Genomic DNA, 15,309 nt, shown 5'->3' with positions numbered 1-15,309 from the left:
TTTATGTTCGTCTTCGGTGCGCGTCTCTTCTCAGTCGTACTTTGTTTGTTTCCGCGTCTCGTGCCCTTTTCATTTTCGCCGTCGTTGTTGCCGCTGTGCATCCGTGCGTCTCTCTACGTGCTCAATTGGGGGGGATTGGCCTCCCTATACGTGGGTTGGGTAATCGTGATTGCGCGGGGACACAAACGAAGGTATACGGACTTCTCCCCTGGATTTGGGCTGAGCGCAGCGCGTGGTTTGCCGCCTCTTTCGTCTCTGTTTAATATTACTATTTGCTGCTGACCCCTTGTTTGAACCCCCCCTCCTCTTCTCTCTCCTTCTCTCCCTCCATCCCTCCCCCCTCTGTGTGTGCGTGTGTCGGGGGTGTGGGGGTGCAAAATCGTTTGGCTGATTCTAGCGCGGTCTTTTGCCTGCTGCAGTGCTGTTGCGGCACTTTCCAATCGAACAGGGACATTAAAAGCAACGCGTGCTACCAGCGCAACGAAAGGGGGGAGACCTGTGCAGACACGTTTGAGGCACTAGTGGCACACGAAGCAGTGGGTTCTCAGCCGCCGGTTCAGCAGCTCATATGGCATCTGAATCCTCTGTTGCCATCGGTGTAGGTATCACCCTTGCGTTATTCGTGTTATTTGCCATCTTACTCATCATTTTCGGAATCTGCACTAACGATGGTAGTGCAAGCAACTTCAGCCCCGATAGGGAGGCGCGCGTGGCGCAGGCGCGACAGAGGCACCAGCTGGAGCAGGAACAGTGGCGTGAACGGCGTCTTCGCGATGTCGTTCTGTTGCTAATTGAGCGTGGTGAGGCTCAAGAGGGGGTGTCGCTCGCGTTTCAGCTCCCAAATCGGCCAGAGGTCAGCGCCAGGAGAGCACTTCGCAACCGCCGTGGCCCTAGCTCACTGAGACAGAATCTCGCGATCGAACTTGCAAACGAACAAGAGAACAGTCGTCTTGATCCAGAGGCACTAATGATTGCCCATAGACCCCTAGAAGAGCTTCTTGCGAACGGACGGCCAGCGGATGCCGACCCAGGCCCGGATGTGATGCAGATGCTGCTTGATGGGCAAGAAATTCAGCAACACACGAGCAGTGAAGACGACAGCGATTTCTACCCCGACGAAGACGAGATGAGGATAACGAGTACGACCCCGTTCCTGAGCCAGCAGGTGAACGACGAGGCGCTATTGGGCAGAGGTGGTGGCAGACCTAGCGACAGCGGGAGAGCCTCACCAACGCCGTCGCCAAACCTCGATCCAGCGCAACAGCAACAGCAGCAGGGCGATGGCGCTACCACCAGCAATGCTGTGGGGACAGACGCCGATATAGATGCGCGTACTGCGGCCATGCTTCTGGAAGAACAGCGGCTCCGCGAGAACCGCGAGAAGGCTCTTCTGATTGAACTCGGCCGTGAGAGGCGACGCAAGCATCGAAAGCCGGCGGAAGATGTGTACGGCGAAGGCGCTGATTACGAAGTCAATCCCGCAAACAAACGCTTTCTGCGTATCGATGCGTCGGAGAATTTCAGCTTTCACACTCCGCTGATGCGTTTCCTCTCCCCACTCAAGTCGTTTCGCGGAAGCCTATCTCGTACCGGGCGGAAGTCTGCCTTCGACGGTCTCTCTCCGCAGGAGTCGTACATTCAACAGAGAGAAGACACGGCCATGGCAAAATCTTTCTCATCGCAAAAGGCGAAAAACTACAGCTTCAGGGAGCCGCACTTCTGAAGAGCCATCCAGGTGGCGCAAGAGTCAGGCTTCGCCAGTGGAGGCTCCCCCCACCATGTCCACCTTGAGCCCTCATGTAGACAAGAAGCAGAAGCGCGTCTGCAAACAGTGCACATCGCCAACACTATTTTGGGGGGGCCTCACTACAGACCTGCAGCGGCTGTGGAGTGTCAGCCACCAAAGCGGTCCGTATCCGGACTTCTTTCACATCACGCAGGTGGCATACCCTCACGCTGTCGCCGCTCGCCGTCTCTCACCCATTTAGGACCGCAGCAGCGGCAACTGTCCCGCCAGTGATCCCCCCTCGCCTGCAGTAATCCTTCACAAGTGGGAATAGTCATCAGCGTCCTTATATCACGAGCATGCGCCGCCTCCACCGCAACGCTACTTCTCTGCAAACTGTATGCTCAGCGGGAGCCCTGTGGCCATTGCAGCTCAGGTCACAATCGTGCAAATGCCGCTGTGCCAGGCAGCCTCGCTCACACGCGAGTACAGTGATGCATCCCCGACTGAGATGCCGAGGCAGGCGACGATCAGCGAGAGCACCGATCTCGACAAAAACAAGCCCATCTTCCGCAAATAGGGATATAGCCAGCGACCTTATAAACCCAAAACGACTTCCCCCTTTTTGGCGCTTTTCATCGCGAGAGCCCATCAACAGATCTTCTTTGACCTCTCTCGTGGCACTACTCCCTCGCTCGGCTGCTGGCTCGTTCAGCGCTTCGCATTGCTTTTCTTTGTTTCACTTCGTTGTTTTCCCTGTAGTGCCATCTCCTTCATCCCCTTCCCACCACCCAGAAGCGCGCCCTCCCATGTCCGTCCCAACGCCAACGTTGGTGTAGCCATGTGTCACATGGTATCTTGCTTCGTTTCTCTCGCTTTTGGGTGTTCTTGAAATTTGTAAGTGGTCAGTAGTGCAGCCCTCGGTCCCTCCAAGAAATGCGGTAATGTAAGTGCGTACAGTCACATCTCCGTGAGCACGATCAGGCGGAGCCAAAACTCATCTGTACTTGATCACAGCAGCACTCTTCTTAGACCCCTTTGAATGTATGTGGCTTGTCAAGGATGGTCAGGCGTACTGCCTCCTCTGTCTGACGCCCCTGAAGGGTATCCCACATGCAGTCCCATGCAAATTCGCATCGAGTCACACTTTTTTTCATTCGGCATCGCGGTCAAACGCCTTTCATGTATGTGCGTGCGCGTGTGTGACCCTCTCCCTCTTTCGTTTTTTGCCTTGCGCGGAGAGGTTTCATCGATAGGGTAGGTGCCATATTGCTTCGTTCTCTTATGCGAATTTTTGTTGAGCCTCGTTCTCCTTCCCAATGCACAAGACGCACACTTTAATCGCTCATGAAGAGGTGAGTGTAGAAGGGGGGACACTGCAATGCGGAAGTGTACAGAGATGTGCTGCCGAGGTACGTGCCTTTGGGTCACCCCCATCCCTTACCCCTTTTCTTTTTTCTCCACACACACACACACCACCACCACCACCACGTCTCGCACGCACACATAATCACCAACATTAGCTTCGTTGCTGCATTTTGACCGACAGGCTGCTGCTTCCCCTCTCTGCCTGGGGGGCTGTAGGTCCACCTCTCTTCTGCTAGCGTCGATTTGGCTTCTGCACGACGCTGCACGAGCTTGTGTGCATTCGGGTGTGGTGTTTGGATACGGCAGAGATAACTTATGCGTAAATCTGCGGTTTATGTGCCTTACATGCCCGTGTGCGTTCGTGTGTGTGTGTGTTTCTGCTTTTCTCTTCCTCTCCTTTCTCCCTCTCTCTCTCTCTGAGCGGCCACTTGCCTCGCTAGTACATATTACACCTATAACCCCCTTAGCCCCATTCAGGCGATCGTCTTAACCTCCTCTACCGCTGACACCCTGGCCTTTCTCGCATGATGATAGCCTACGCTTCAGACTCCTCCCCCCTCCTCCTGCTCACTGTTGGAGCATAATCGAACTCGGATGTTCTTTCATTTTTTGTTTTCGCTTTATTTGCTCGTATCTTTTCTGGGAGTCTGTGTGCATCCGTGTGTTTTTTATGGTGTGTAGTGGTGCCCTGTGGCCTTCTCTGAATATTTTCCTCTACAGTCCCTTTGCCTCTCTCCCACTGCGTGTGCGTGTGCGTGTGTGTGTGGAGGGGTGCAGAGGGAGGTTGTCTTTCCCTTTTCGGTCCTTTATCGCTCTGTACTCCGTGTGGTGAAGCTGAAAAGACCACAGAAGGGACCTTTCAAGGCGGGAGCGCCCACTTGAGAGAGTTCGAACTCAACGCATGCGAGCACGTACGCCCACGCGTATCCGTGCAGACTAAAAGGCAGCAAAAAGAAAGGGGGGAAGAAGTCAAACGCATTTTCTGCCGCGCCCTGGTGGACATGCCGAGCTGCATACTCACCCAAGCTGTGTGTCTCCCATCAAGTCCATCCCCCACTCTCTGGGTAGGTATGACTTCTATCCGTAGGCCTCGACCAGAACCACATGGAACGAAGGCTCAGGGAGGGGGGGCAGTGTGGTCCAGTGACGTCTGCTGTTCTGCACGTGGGGGGTGCGAAGACGAATGGAGCGAGTAGGAGAGGCAGCTGGGTGCTAGAGAAGCCTTGCCGCTTTTCTGGTATTCTCTACAGCACACCACCGTTTCACACTCACATCACATGTACATGTGACCCCTGCCTCTCCTCTCTCGTCACCCCTGATAGAACGCACACGCACACACACAAAGAGAGACGCATAAACATCTGAATAGCAGGCTCGCATCGACTGTGACAGGCAACAATACAGAATGCTCTCGACAGTATCAGTGCACTCCTTTCCCCCCTTCCTTCATCATCGCGTTGGGCTGCGCTATGAACCATGTCTTGCCTCCGGAGCATCGCCGGTCACTCAGTTCCTTACCCCACTCTCTCTTCCTCTGGCTCCCTCTTGCCCACGCCGCTGTCGCGTCACCTATCCTTGTACGCCAGTCTTCTTCGGTCCTCTCGTGTGGGGAGCCGAGGTTGGCACGCGCTGCTTGTCAGCTTGAAGCGCCGTTCATACGTCATACCCGCGCCATAAACTACTCTTTGTTTGCTGTCTTCTGGTAGTCATTTTTGCCCTCCCCCCCCCCTCTTCTTTCCTTCCTGTTGGACGTTCGCTCTTGGCGTCCTGTGCCTCACTCTTTTCTATCGCTTCACACACAGTTACGCACACATACAAGGACACACGCCCTTCTCTCTACAGTCTCCTTGGTGAATGACCCACTACAGGTCAGTGGTCCCAGCGAGAAACCACGGCTCCTTTGATCCTCTGTATCAGGTAGTGATCGTGCCCCTTCCGTCCCTCACCCCTTAACACACACACACACATACACTGGCAACAGCTACAGCCATGCGCTTCGGTACCGATTTCACCGAGGAGGAGCTGGCAGAGCTCAAGAAGCTAGATATCATCTACGACAAGCTACTCCCCAAGCGCAGCTCCGAGTGTAAAGACGCGAGCACCTCTAGCACCAACGGGCCAGGTGACTACGGCCGAATCCCGCTTCGAGACTTCTTTGTTTCCTCCGCTGGCACGCCATCAGTAGCACGGATTGGATCAAGTCCACCAGGGATCGCGGCCAAGTGGCAGATGATGCTGCGCGAGATGAACGGTGAGATGGTGGTGCGCAACGGCCAGAACATCCGCAACACACGCGCGGTCACCAACCGTATCCTCTCCTGGTCAATTACATTCCAACAAGCAGATCGCGCAGCAGCAGCGGTGAGCCTAGGCCACGATGGCGGGCGTGCCTTGGCGCGAGAGTGGGTTCGTGGCATTGTCGTTTACTTTCAGGAGCGCATGGACAAGTCGTTTGCCGAGCTCAACATCACCGCACAGGAGGAGGCGTTTGTACGAGAACTTAAGCTTCCTGAGATGGATGGAGCCGACCTTGTATCGCGATGTGTAGAGGCGGCCCGCACCGTCATTACACCTATGTTGACCATGAGTCCATACTTCATCAGCATTGTTCGATGCTGCCGTGAGATGGTGCTCGCGCTTAAGGTAGTGCAGGGGCTTCTTTCCCACATTTCATCACACACACGCCTCATGCCACCCACAACCGTGGCGATCACCCCGAATGGACGACGCAACGTCCTTTCGATCTTGACGCTCGGAGAAGACTTCCTCGAGTCGCTTCGGACGCCACTGTGGCTCTTCCGATCTGTCCTTCTCTTTCTTGGCGCGCTGGAGCTTCAGCAGTCCCCGCAGCGCGAGATCGCCATCAGCGAGCAGCACCTCGACCACTCAATTCACTGCATTGCCTCCCTCGTGGCGGAGGTCGAATCGAAGAGAGACGGAAGCACCACAGCAAACTTGGAGGTGCGCACCATCCTGGACGCACTCGTTCTCGGACATGTCAAGAACGCCTGCCTATCACGCTTCCCCCCAAGCAAGATGCTGAAACTCCTCGAGCACGAGCAAGGTGTGCTGGCGGATGTGGAAGCCCCTGACGTCGCCAACAACCTCTTCGCACGCTGCGGCCCAGTGTTAAAGCAGCTTCTGATTGACTACCCCACGTTCATGGAGTCTACAGCGAAGTTTGTGGAGCGCAACGAGATGAGTGACTGGGGTACCTCACTCATGCTGGTGCAGCTCTTCTGCTGGGACGTGAAGACGCCGCCAGACTTGGCAACACAAGCTAAGCAACCGGTGCTCTACCATGTTCCAAAGATGACTGGCCCGTTTCCACATGGGTCAACGGTGCTAAGCGCCATGGTGCGTGAAGTGCTGCGTCCACTGCTCTCTGTGCTGCTCTCAGGAATTCCATCGGGCGCTAAAGACGATGGCGCCAGTGGTGGCGCGACTGGAACCGAGATCGACACGAGGGCTTCCGATCAGCGCGCCGTGGTAAACCCGAGCCACCCGTCCACCGCAGGTGGTTGCGACGCTCTGCTCGTGCTTTCCCCCTTCGCACAGAAGGTGTGTGCTACACTTCTCACGCTGGCAGCGTGGCTCCAAAGCCTCTCTTTTCCGGCGGGGCCCCGGATGCCGAAATGGGCGTCTCTGGATGTGGGCGACCAATTCATGCGAGAGTTTAACCTCGGTGAGGGCTGCTTTAAGAGCGCGCTGGGAGAGGTACTACATGACGTTATCGCCGAAGCTCTGGGTCAGGTGGAGAACAACTGCAGTCACCGCAGCGCTACTGGAGCAGCAGCCGCTCCGGAGACGGACGACACCGCGTCCCAACTGAGCACCGCAGTGCTACAGTACCTGCGCCGTGTCGAGTGCGTCTGGAACGCTGTAACGGAGCACTCCCTTGAGCTGTGCCCGTCTGCCTTTAGCGATATTTTGGCGCTCGGTGCTCAGATACCGTCTTCTATCTCTACCGCGTCAGCCTTTCACACCACTGCGGACGCCAACGCCACTGCCGTGCGCGCCAGCTACAATACTGGCTTATTCGGGGACTGCAAGTATCTCTTCTATGACACTGTGCAAAACGTGATGAAGACGATGTGGCCCAATAGGTACGCGGATCTTCTCACCGATCCTCTGCTCCACAGCGTGCATGTGTACTTGCTCCGAGCCGAGAGCACAAGCCAGCGCAGCGGGGGACTCCGACCTGTTTCCCCCAGCGTGGCACAGGGACGACCAATTGGGGCGAAGCGGCCAAAGCCACTGCCGGAGCAGGCGTCAAAGGAACCTGCGTCTCATCCAGTCAGCCCAGGCGCTGCAGCTGCACCCGCCCGTGGCTCGCCCCCCGGCGCGGCAGAGCAGAGTGCCGTGGTTCTCACGTCCAAGGAAGAGCTACACAGCGCTCTCCGCATGGTGCGGTGCATCAAGAACCGCGACCTCTTCGTCAGCCGCTACACCGTCACGGTTCGAGAGCGTCTTCTGACTCGACCGGCCCCCGACGTCATTTCCGATGCCGAACTCCAGAGCAACAAGAAGCGCCACGAGCAAGAGGCAATGCAGTTTCTCGCCACCTGGCTCGGCGATGCATCCCTTCTCAAGCCTGTCCGCGAGCTCCATATGAGCTACTCCGCGCAGAGCGAGCTTTTCAAGTCCGCCTCCAAGGGTCCTGTAGAGGCAACCGAGGTGCCGACCAAAGGCATTAGGCTCACCACCACCATTCTCGACTGGCGTCTATGGGGAGACAAAGAGGCGGCACCGGCAACAGTCCCCGGTCAAGCGGGTGAAAGCGGTGCGGCACCTTCTCCTTTTCCAATGTCTGCGGTGGAGCTGGTCGCCCGTGCCGGGCAGGCACTCTCCATGGCCACGTCAGCAACAGCAGCGTTACCCTTTCCGAATGATGTTCTGGTGCAGCTGGAAAAGGTGGAGCTCGCGTACAATGAGAAACACTCGAACCGTATGCTGCGGTGGGACTGGAACGACCACGCGTACACGACCTTCACCCTGTCCTACCCCAAGGAGGGCGGGCGCGTGACAACCATTCACAGCACACTCTTGCTGCAGCGACTCTTCCTCGCAATTGCCGCGTATGGCCGAACCGGAGTGGAGTTGGCGACGCTAGCAAAGCGAGCAGGCATGGATGAGCGGCGCATTGCTGCTATTCTGAGGCTGTGTCTCGACCGCGACAAGCTATTGGTTCGTATCAGCAACAGCTGCGATGGCGTGGGCGCGGAGGCTGCGTCCGGTAAAGTGTGCATTGCCCTCAACTACGACTACACTCGCCCGCCTAGCCGCCTGCGTGGTGAGTTCACATACTGGCCCAACGCCGAGCGGCGCCGCGTGGTTCCTGGCACTATGGATCAGGACGCTACCATCACGAAGCGGCGTAACATGATCAAGACCTCCATCATGCAGGTGATGAAGCACGGGCAGCGCATTAAGCACGATGAACTGTACAATACGGTACGCGAGAAGAATTCAAAGGTGTTCGATGTTACGGTGCGTAACTTCAAGCAAGAGATCGAAGGGCTAATCGGCCAGGACTTCATGGCACGCTCAGGCACAAACTCGAATGAGTATGTGTTTCGAGCATAGGGCAATCGTGAGGCATACATACAGCGTACTTCGTTTTTTGCTTGACTGAGAGGCCGTGCGTGTTCGGCCCCGCACTCTCCTCCCCATGTGCACGCCTCCTCATGCTGTATCTATCTTTTCATTTGGACAAAGACACACACACACACACATGCCGTGAGTGAGCCGTGCGCGGGGGCCCAGAGTGTACTTCACCTTTTCTTTCACCTTATCTATCCATCTATCTATATATGTGTGTGTGCCCTGTAGCTCACTTGGTGTGCCGCTTCGTTTTCTGCTGTTCACTTTTTCCTGTATGCGTGTCTCTGCCTGTCCGTGTCGTGTCTTTTCTCTCCCGCGCTGTCACACATGCATGGGCATGCGTGTTGTGTATTCTATGAGGCCATTGGCCTACAGTAGTCCACCTACAGGACTCCTCCTCCTCTTCTCCCCCCTCCTATTTATTCCTCATGGTGTGTGTGTGTGCCTGTGCCTGTGTCTTAATGCTGCGTCCCTTTTTCGTTGATGTACCGCTCGCTCGCTCCGCATCTCCTGGCGATTGCCCTTCCACAAAGCAGTGAGTCTTCCTGTGGCTGTTGCTTTAGACTCGGTCATACATCAATGTTTGGGGGGGGGAGGGGGGGAAGGGGATTTCTCTGCACGTACTTTGTGTCCGCTCTTTCTTTTCTGGCATTTCCCATCTTCTCCCTACACAATGGTGAAACAAGGTGCCGCATTGTGAGTTAGGCGTCGTCCGCGCGAGTGTCAGTTTGTGCCTTAGGGCAGCTATAGAAGCGCACTTCCGGCCGTTGGTCTCCCTTGGGAAGACAAGCAAGGGACCCTTCCTCCATACAGCTGTCGATCGTTTTCCTAGAGTGCCTCTTTTATGCTGTGGACGGGAGCCTGCAGTACGTCTGAGTGTGCCTTGAGCACAATGCGCTGTCCCTAACATGCGCAACTCGTCCTCCGCCTCGCCGTGACATTTCCACTGCTCCCTCTTTTCACTAACCAAAACGTTTGCTCGTGTGCGCATCCCGCTGCAGCACTACAGTATTGTCATAGGCCCTCTGCTGCTGCTCCACTCCACAGCGACTCTTTTCTTCTCCGCTCACAGCTTTGTAAAACGCCCCCACACGTGTACGATCCTAATCTAACTTGTTTGTATCTCTCTGCCTCTCTCTTAGGGCTTTCTCTGGGCATTCTGCTACCATTAGGAGGCCCGCGGCAGTCATGCAAACCGAGTCTTCCTCGATGACCCCGGCGTCTACCTCAGAGAAACCCCACCGCCGACTCGTTGCGTCCACACCGGTGCCACCGTCAAACCAGTTGGCTGACAGCACGATGTCGATCATAGATCTTTCTCCGGAAGCCCTGCGAAGATCATCCATAGTGGCAGAGGCGGTCACCAGCCGTGTGGAAACGGCGAGTGCCATGTCGACCAGCAAGCCACGCTCTGCTTACGCTAACGGGGAGTGTGTTGCGCCGTCTTCTCTTGGCACACCGTCTCGCGCCATGGTGGCCTCGCACGTCCCAGCACTCGTAGTCAAGCACCTGAACACTTCTGCGCCGCAGCGTGGTACCAGCAAAGAATTCTCCCCAGGGACGCAGTCGCCTCTCAAGAACAAAGCAGCGGCGCCTACCTACAAGGCTGCATCCCGTACAGTAGCCCACGTTGGGGCGTCGACTGTGCGTCGTATCCCAGTGACCTCCAACCCCATCATGCCTCGTGGCACTTATCGCTCACCGTGCATGCTACCTTCGCCAGATGCCGCTGAAAGAGGCAGCCGCCCTCAACACAACGGCACCTCACCGCCACTTCCAAGCTCTGTTGCCGTATCTGTGCCGTGCGCCCTCTACGACTTGCATCACGCGCTCCAACACCGCCTTGTCGAGGACCTCGGGTGGTCCCTCTACTGGTACCTGGACACGGAGACGGAGATCAAACAGGTGGAACTTGGACAGGAGACCAAGGACCCCTCTTTCAGAGAGAAAGTCAAGGCAACCACAGCCGCAGCGGAGAGAAAGACAAATGAAGCAGTGAGGGACGGTGGAAATCCAGGATCAACGGTTGTGACTCCTCATGTAAGCCACAAAGCGGACCGGCAGAGGAGCTTTACATCAGGAGATGTACTGAATAACAGCACCTCTTCTGCCGTGACCGCATGCTACAGCGACCCCAACACCCCTCAGTACCACCCTCGCCTCGACGCCAATGGTCGAGAGCTTCCCTTCTCGGTGCAGGAGTCGAGGTTTGGCGTCATCACCAACCACCTCGACTGCTACATCTGCCATGATCTGTCCGCTGCAGCTCTTTCTGCTGCATCGCAGCTACACCACTCGAAGCTAAACCGGAGCCCCTTCGAGTACCGTCTAGCGTCCCTGCAGCGGTGGCTGCGCAAGCGCGGTATTGAATCCGCCAGAGATAAACTTCTTACCTCCTGTCTGTCACTAGAAACGCAGCGCTACCTGGCCTACCTCGGCTTAGCAGACTGCTGGACATCGCTCTTTGTCACTGCAGGACTCCCAGTGGTCACGTCAGTGGCGGCCAGCTCTCCAATGTCACCATGCACAACATCTCCGTGCCTACCGACGACGCTCTCTAGAGCAGCATCGCGCTTCGACCGCATACCGCTCAGCTTCCACGTGTTCCCGGCATTGTGTCGCTGGAAGTGTCTGGCGCCGCTCCGCCGTGATAGGATTCTGCGCGAGAGCGTGATGCACCCCTTTCCACTATCGGAGGCATTCTCACAGGATTATAGCTGCGCGCCTTCGGCGCAGCTGCAAAGCGGTGTTGAAGCAAGTGAAGTGCAGGCAGCGGCAATAGAGATGTCATCCTCGCTGCCTCCGCTGACCTTCTTCACCATACAACAGAGGTCTCTCCTGCCAGGGCGACGACGTTCGTCTATCTCCTGCAGCCAAGTGGCTTCTCTCGGCGAATCCTGCGCGTGTGACGTCTACCTTGTCGCAGCAACAGGAATGGGCACCGAAGACGGTGCAGAGACCGTGGAAGCCATCGCATCGGTGTGGGGCTATGTAAAGAGGGAGGACGTCGATAGCCGTACCCCTTCTCTGGTCTCCTCCCCGGCGGCGGCGGCGGCGGCACAACAAGGCGGCGGCGGCACCAAAAAAAAGACAACGACAACGACCTCCGCCAAGTCGCCTTCCGGGGAGCTCTTCTACATCGCCAGCAGTGTTGAGAACTACCTTCGACTGGGCTTGGTGTTCGGGTGGATTTATGGGTGGCAGATGTGCTTCTCGTCAACCGGGCCACCGCCAAACTCGGTGCTGTGGCTTCGCTTGGTGAGCAGCTCTGCCTACGAGGCAGCACGCGCGACAAGCAAAGGCACGTCACCGTAGCGCCCTCAGGTGTAACTGTGCATCGCACATCCTTGTGTCCACGCGGTGCGGCTTGTTCTGAGTATATTTCTCTCTTATGGGGAAGCCAAGAGGAGCGTTTGTCTGAGGGCCACCAGTGGAGAAGAATACCCTCACCTACACGCTAGAGCGTGTACGTTAGCCTGTGAGCGTGGCATTCGGAGCACCTCATAGGGCGATGTCGTAGAGCCTACGCTCACCTACATTCCTCCATTTATTACGTTGGTATTGTCGTGCCTTCACACTTCCCCAGTCCTCTCGCCCCCCCCCCCACCTCACCGCTGCACTCGCTGCCTGCGCAACCACACCTCTACCGAGGAACGAGGGAGGACTCTTTTTTGTAGTGTCTACTTATTCTCTTCCCTCTCCTGGGTTGTTGGTCATACTGCACCAAATTGTGAAACCCCCCGGTCGATGCGCTATGTCGTCGCTCTCTCTCTCTCTCTCTTAGGCTTCGTGGGGGTTGACCGTTTAGCCTCTGCCCTCGAACCTGACCTGTGTGTGCTGTGTGAAGGAGCAGGTGCCTGTCCCATCCTTTTTTCCCAGCAACAAAACCATCTGACTGTTTTATCACACGTCGATGCTGCAAAGTGCGCTTTCCATACTCCTCTGTCCTTAACTTCCCATTTTTCGGCCTGTGCGGCCCCCTCTCCCTCCCCCTCATCCTCTCATCCCTCTTCGCCTTGACTAGTTGGACGAGCACACACGTTTGTGTTCGTGATGACACCGCGCGCTGCTATCCTTCTGCCGAAGACCCCTACACATCATCCGAGGCCGATGTGCGTCGATTTCTTTCACTCGTCTGCCTTCCCTACCCCTCCTATATCTCCGTAGTGCACCTCTGCTTACCCCCATCTCTCCTCCTCTTCTTCCCATCCGTATCACTTCTACTGTCTCTCTTCTTTACCTTCGCACCACCCCTTTCACTGAAGAAGCCGACAAACACTCTGTGCATAGACTGGTGACTCGCTCTTACTCCCAGCACAAACCACCGGTAATGCACCAGAGCCGCTTCCGCGTCTGGCGATGCAGTGAACTGGCGCAGCTGTGCAGTTCTTCCCTCTACGCCCTCTTGCTGGGAAGCCGGCCTGTCTGCATTCGATCCTCTAACCTTCTCAGGTCCCATTTCATCCCCAGACAGCACCGTAGCCCTCGCAGGGCAGGCGATGAACCGCAACCCCAGCGCCAGTCGAAGCTGTCCAGGAGTCCTAAGAAGGTCTCTGTAGATACACGTGACAGAGAACAGCGACTAGCCCAGCAGACTCCCTTGTCACGTGTGACCCCCTATCACAATGACGTGCATAAATGCGCTTCAAAGCTCGTTAATCGTGCGAGGACAAGCACAGAACGCTCGCAGGTGGCGTCTCCCTCTTCATCTCTACGCATACAGCACATGCAAAGACAATCACCTGAGAAGGGCCCCGCTGTGTCTTCAGCGACGCTACTGCGCTCCTTGAAGGCGCGTAACTCGCCGTACGTATCCACACTCTGCAAGCGTGTTGTGCCGAGACACACCGGCACGCACGGTACCATCCAAGATCTCAACTCGGCGCATCAGTCGGATGATCAGCGCCGTGCAGTAGCAGACCTCCGCTCTGAAGAAACACGCAGCATTGAGAGCGACGGCTACGACCCCGCACTGGTAGTGCACGTCGACTCTCGCCACCGCCAGGTGCGGCTAAATGACGTCCAACGCGAGCTTATCTGGAAGGCGCGGCAGACGCAGTACCACAACCTGCTCCAGCGGATTGTTGCCTGCCTCCAGTCCCATCGCAGCCCCATCGAGAAATGTCAAACTCTCTACGGCCTTCACAACGAAGTAATCGAAAAGCATCTGCGGCTGCGCGCCGACACCTACGAGGACATCTTCCACACGCTCTACAGTGTCGGTGTGAAGCGAGGCGGTGGTGCTGGGCAGCCTGGCAAGGCGTCACTGAGCTCCAGCGCACAGCTTGTCAGCGGCGGTGCTGGATGCGAGTACTGGAACTGGCAAGAAATCTCACTCATGGGGAGCGGCGGGACACTGCCTGCCGAGCTCGCCACACCTTCCGCAGCCTCCAGCATCGTGTTGAGTCTCCGCGGCATGGAGAATGTCTGGGAGATGTACCGCTATCTTGTGGATAGCGGCACTGACCCGACACCACGCATTCTCCAGTACGTGATGGGCCTACTGGAGCATGCCTCCGTCTCCCTCGCGGTGGCACGGTCGCACACCCCCGCGGACTCTGGTGGCACCCCCATCACGCACGGACGTCATCGCGCGCGGAGTTCTGGCCTTCTACTCGTCGAAGCCAAGGCTCACTCTCTCATGATGGACGCAGATCGTTTTCACCTGACCCCGACCGAGTACACCGTCAACTCATACATTGCCATCTGCGAGGCGTGCGACGTGATGCATCTCGCCGTGGCTCGTGTAACGGATTACCAGACAAGGCAAGAGCGGCAAGCATCCCCTGGCATGTATGCTCGTCTCCTGACAGGGCTTGTGCGCTGTAGCCACTACACCGATGCAATGGCGGTAGCGACTACAATGCAAAACGTTGCGATGACTACGTACCTCGTGAACGCTGTCCTCCAGGCAGCACGGCACTCCCATGACCCCGCAAGCGTCTTTAGCTTTTACCGCTCTCTCTTTTTTGCTCCGCCGAGCCCGCTACGCCTCAGTGAAAGCCGCAGCCCCGAAAAGAGCGGCAGTACCTCACCAGCGCCGGGTCTCTGGCGCGTCAGCCCCACTTCTCGATCTGCCACTGGCTTGGCTCCCTCCCTTGTCACCTTCTCTATCATGGCAGAGGTAATTCTACAGACGCAGGACTACACTGAACTAACGTTTGTGATTTCCGAAATGCAGCACTACGGCGTGAAGGGAAACGGACTTCTCCTGAACAAACTCTTGAAGATGATGCGCACCGCGGGGCGTCCACAATCGGAGGTGCAAGCTCTTCAAAGTGCCATGGAGGCGAAGCAGGTGCGTGTCTTCGATGAGAACAAAGCGGGTGGTCCTGTGCCCTCTCTGGAATGAGTCACACATGGTGTGGTTGAGCATGCGCCCTTATGGTTGGCCGGGGATGAAACTCACCGCCTTTACTCCGCACACACACACACACACACACACATACCACCACTCGCTGTTTGGACTGCAGCCGAATCGCATATGTTCTGAGGCTTGTGCGGGAAAGGAAGGAGGGCGCAAAGAGCGCATCTCCGCACTTTTGTGCTGGCAGTGGTCATATCAGGGCATGACGCCGTGTGTCTGACTGGAGCACAGGACAGCGACCACT

The 15,309-nt window shown here is 56.7% G+C and overlaps 4 protein-coding genes across 4 annotated transcripts; all 4 read left to right on the top strand.

The window, feature by feature from the left end:
* Positions 1–568: 568 nt before the first annotated feature.
* Positions 569–1,723, top strand: LPMP_311650 (hypothetical protein; the record flags this gene model as incomplete). The annotated part of the gene is made up of 1 exon (XM_010703253.1): positions 569–1,723. The coding sequence occupies one exon, from the start codon at positions 569–571 to the stop codon at positions 1,721–1,723; it is 1,155 nt and encodes a 384-aa protein (XP_010701555.1).
* Positions 1,724–5,083: 3,360 nt separating this feature from the next.
* On the top strand, positions 5,084–8,680 carry LPMP_311640 (hypothetical protein; the record flags this gene model as incomplete). Its single annotated transcript, XM_010703252.1, has 1 exon — positions 5,084–8,680. The coding sequence occupies one exon, from the start codon at positions 5,084–5,086 to the stop codon at positions 8,678–8,680; it is 3,597 nt and encodes a 1,198-aa protein (XP_010701554.1).
* A 1,206-nt stretch (positions 8,681–9,886) lies between these two features.
* Positions 9,887–12,013, top strand: LPMP_311630 (hypothetical protein; the record flags this gene model as incomplete). Its single annotated transcript, XM_010703251.1, has 1 exon — positions 9,887–12,013. One exon carries the CDS (start codon positions 9,887–9,889, stop codon positions 12,011–12,013), a length of 2,127 nt encoding a protein of 708 aa, XP_010701553.1.
* A 1,015-nt stretch (positions 12,014–13,028) lies between these two features.
* Positions 13,029–15,050, top strand: LPMP_311620 (hypothetical protein; the record flags this gene model as incomplete). The annotated part of the gene is made up of 1 exon (XM_010703250.1): positions 13,029–15,050. The coding sequence occupies one exon, from the start codon at positions 13,029–13,031 to the stop codon at positions 15,048–15,050; it is 2,022 nt and encodes a 673-aa protein (XP_010701552.1).
* Positions 15,051–15,309: the final 259 nt, after the last annotated feature.

Source organism: Leishmania panamensis, assembly GCF_000755165.1.
Source record: "Leishmania panamensis strain MHOM/PA/94/PSC-1 chromosome 31 sequence".
In the NCBI taxonomy this organism is placed as follows: domain Eukaryota; phylum Euglenozoa; class Kinetoplastea; order Trypanosomatida; family Trypanosomatidae; genus Leishmania; species Leishmania panamensis.
This window is presented reverse-complemented; position numbering and strand designations above follow the sequence as displayed.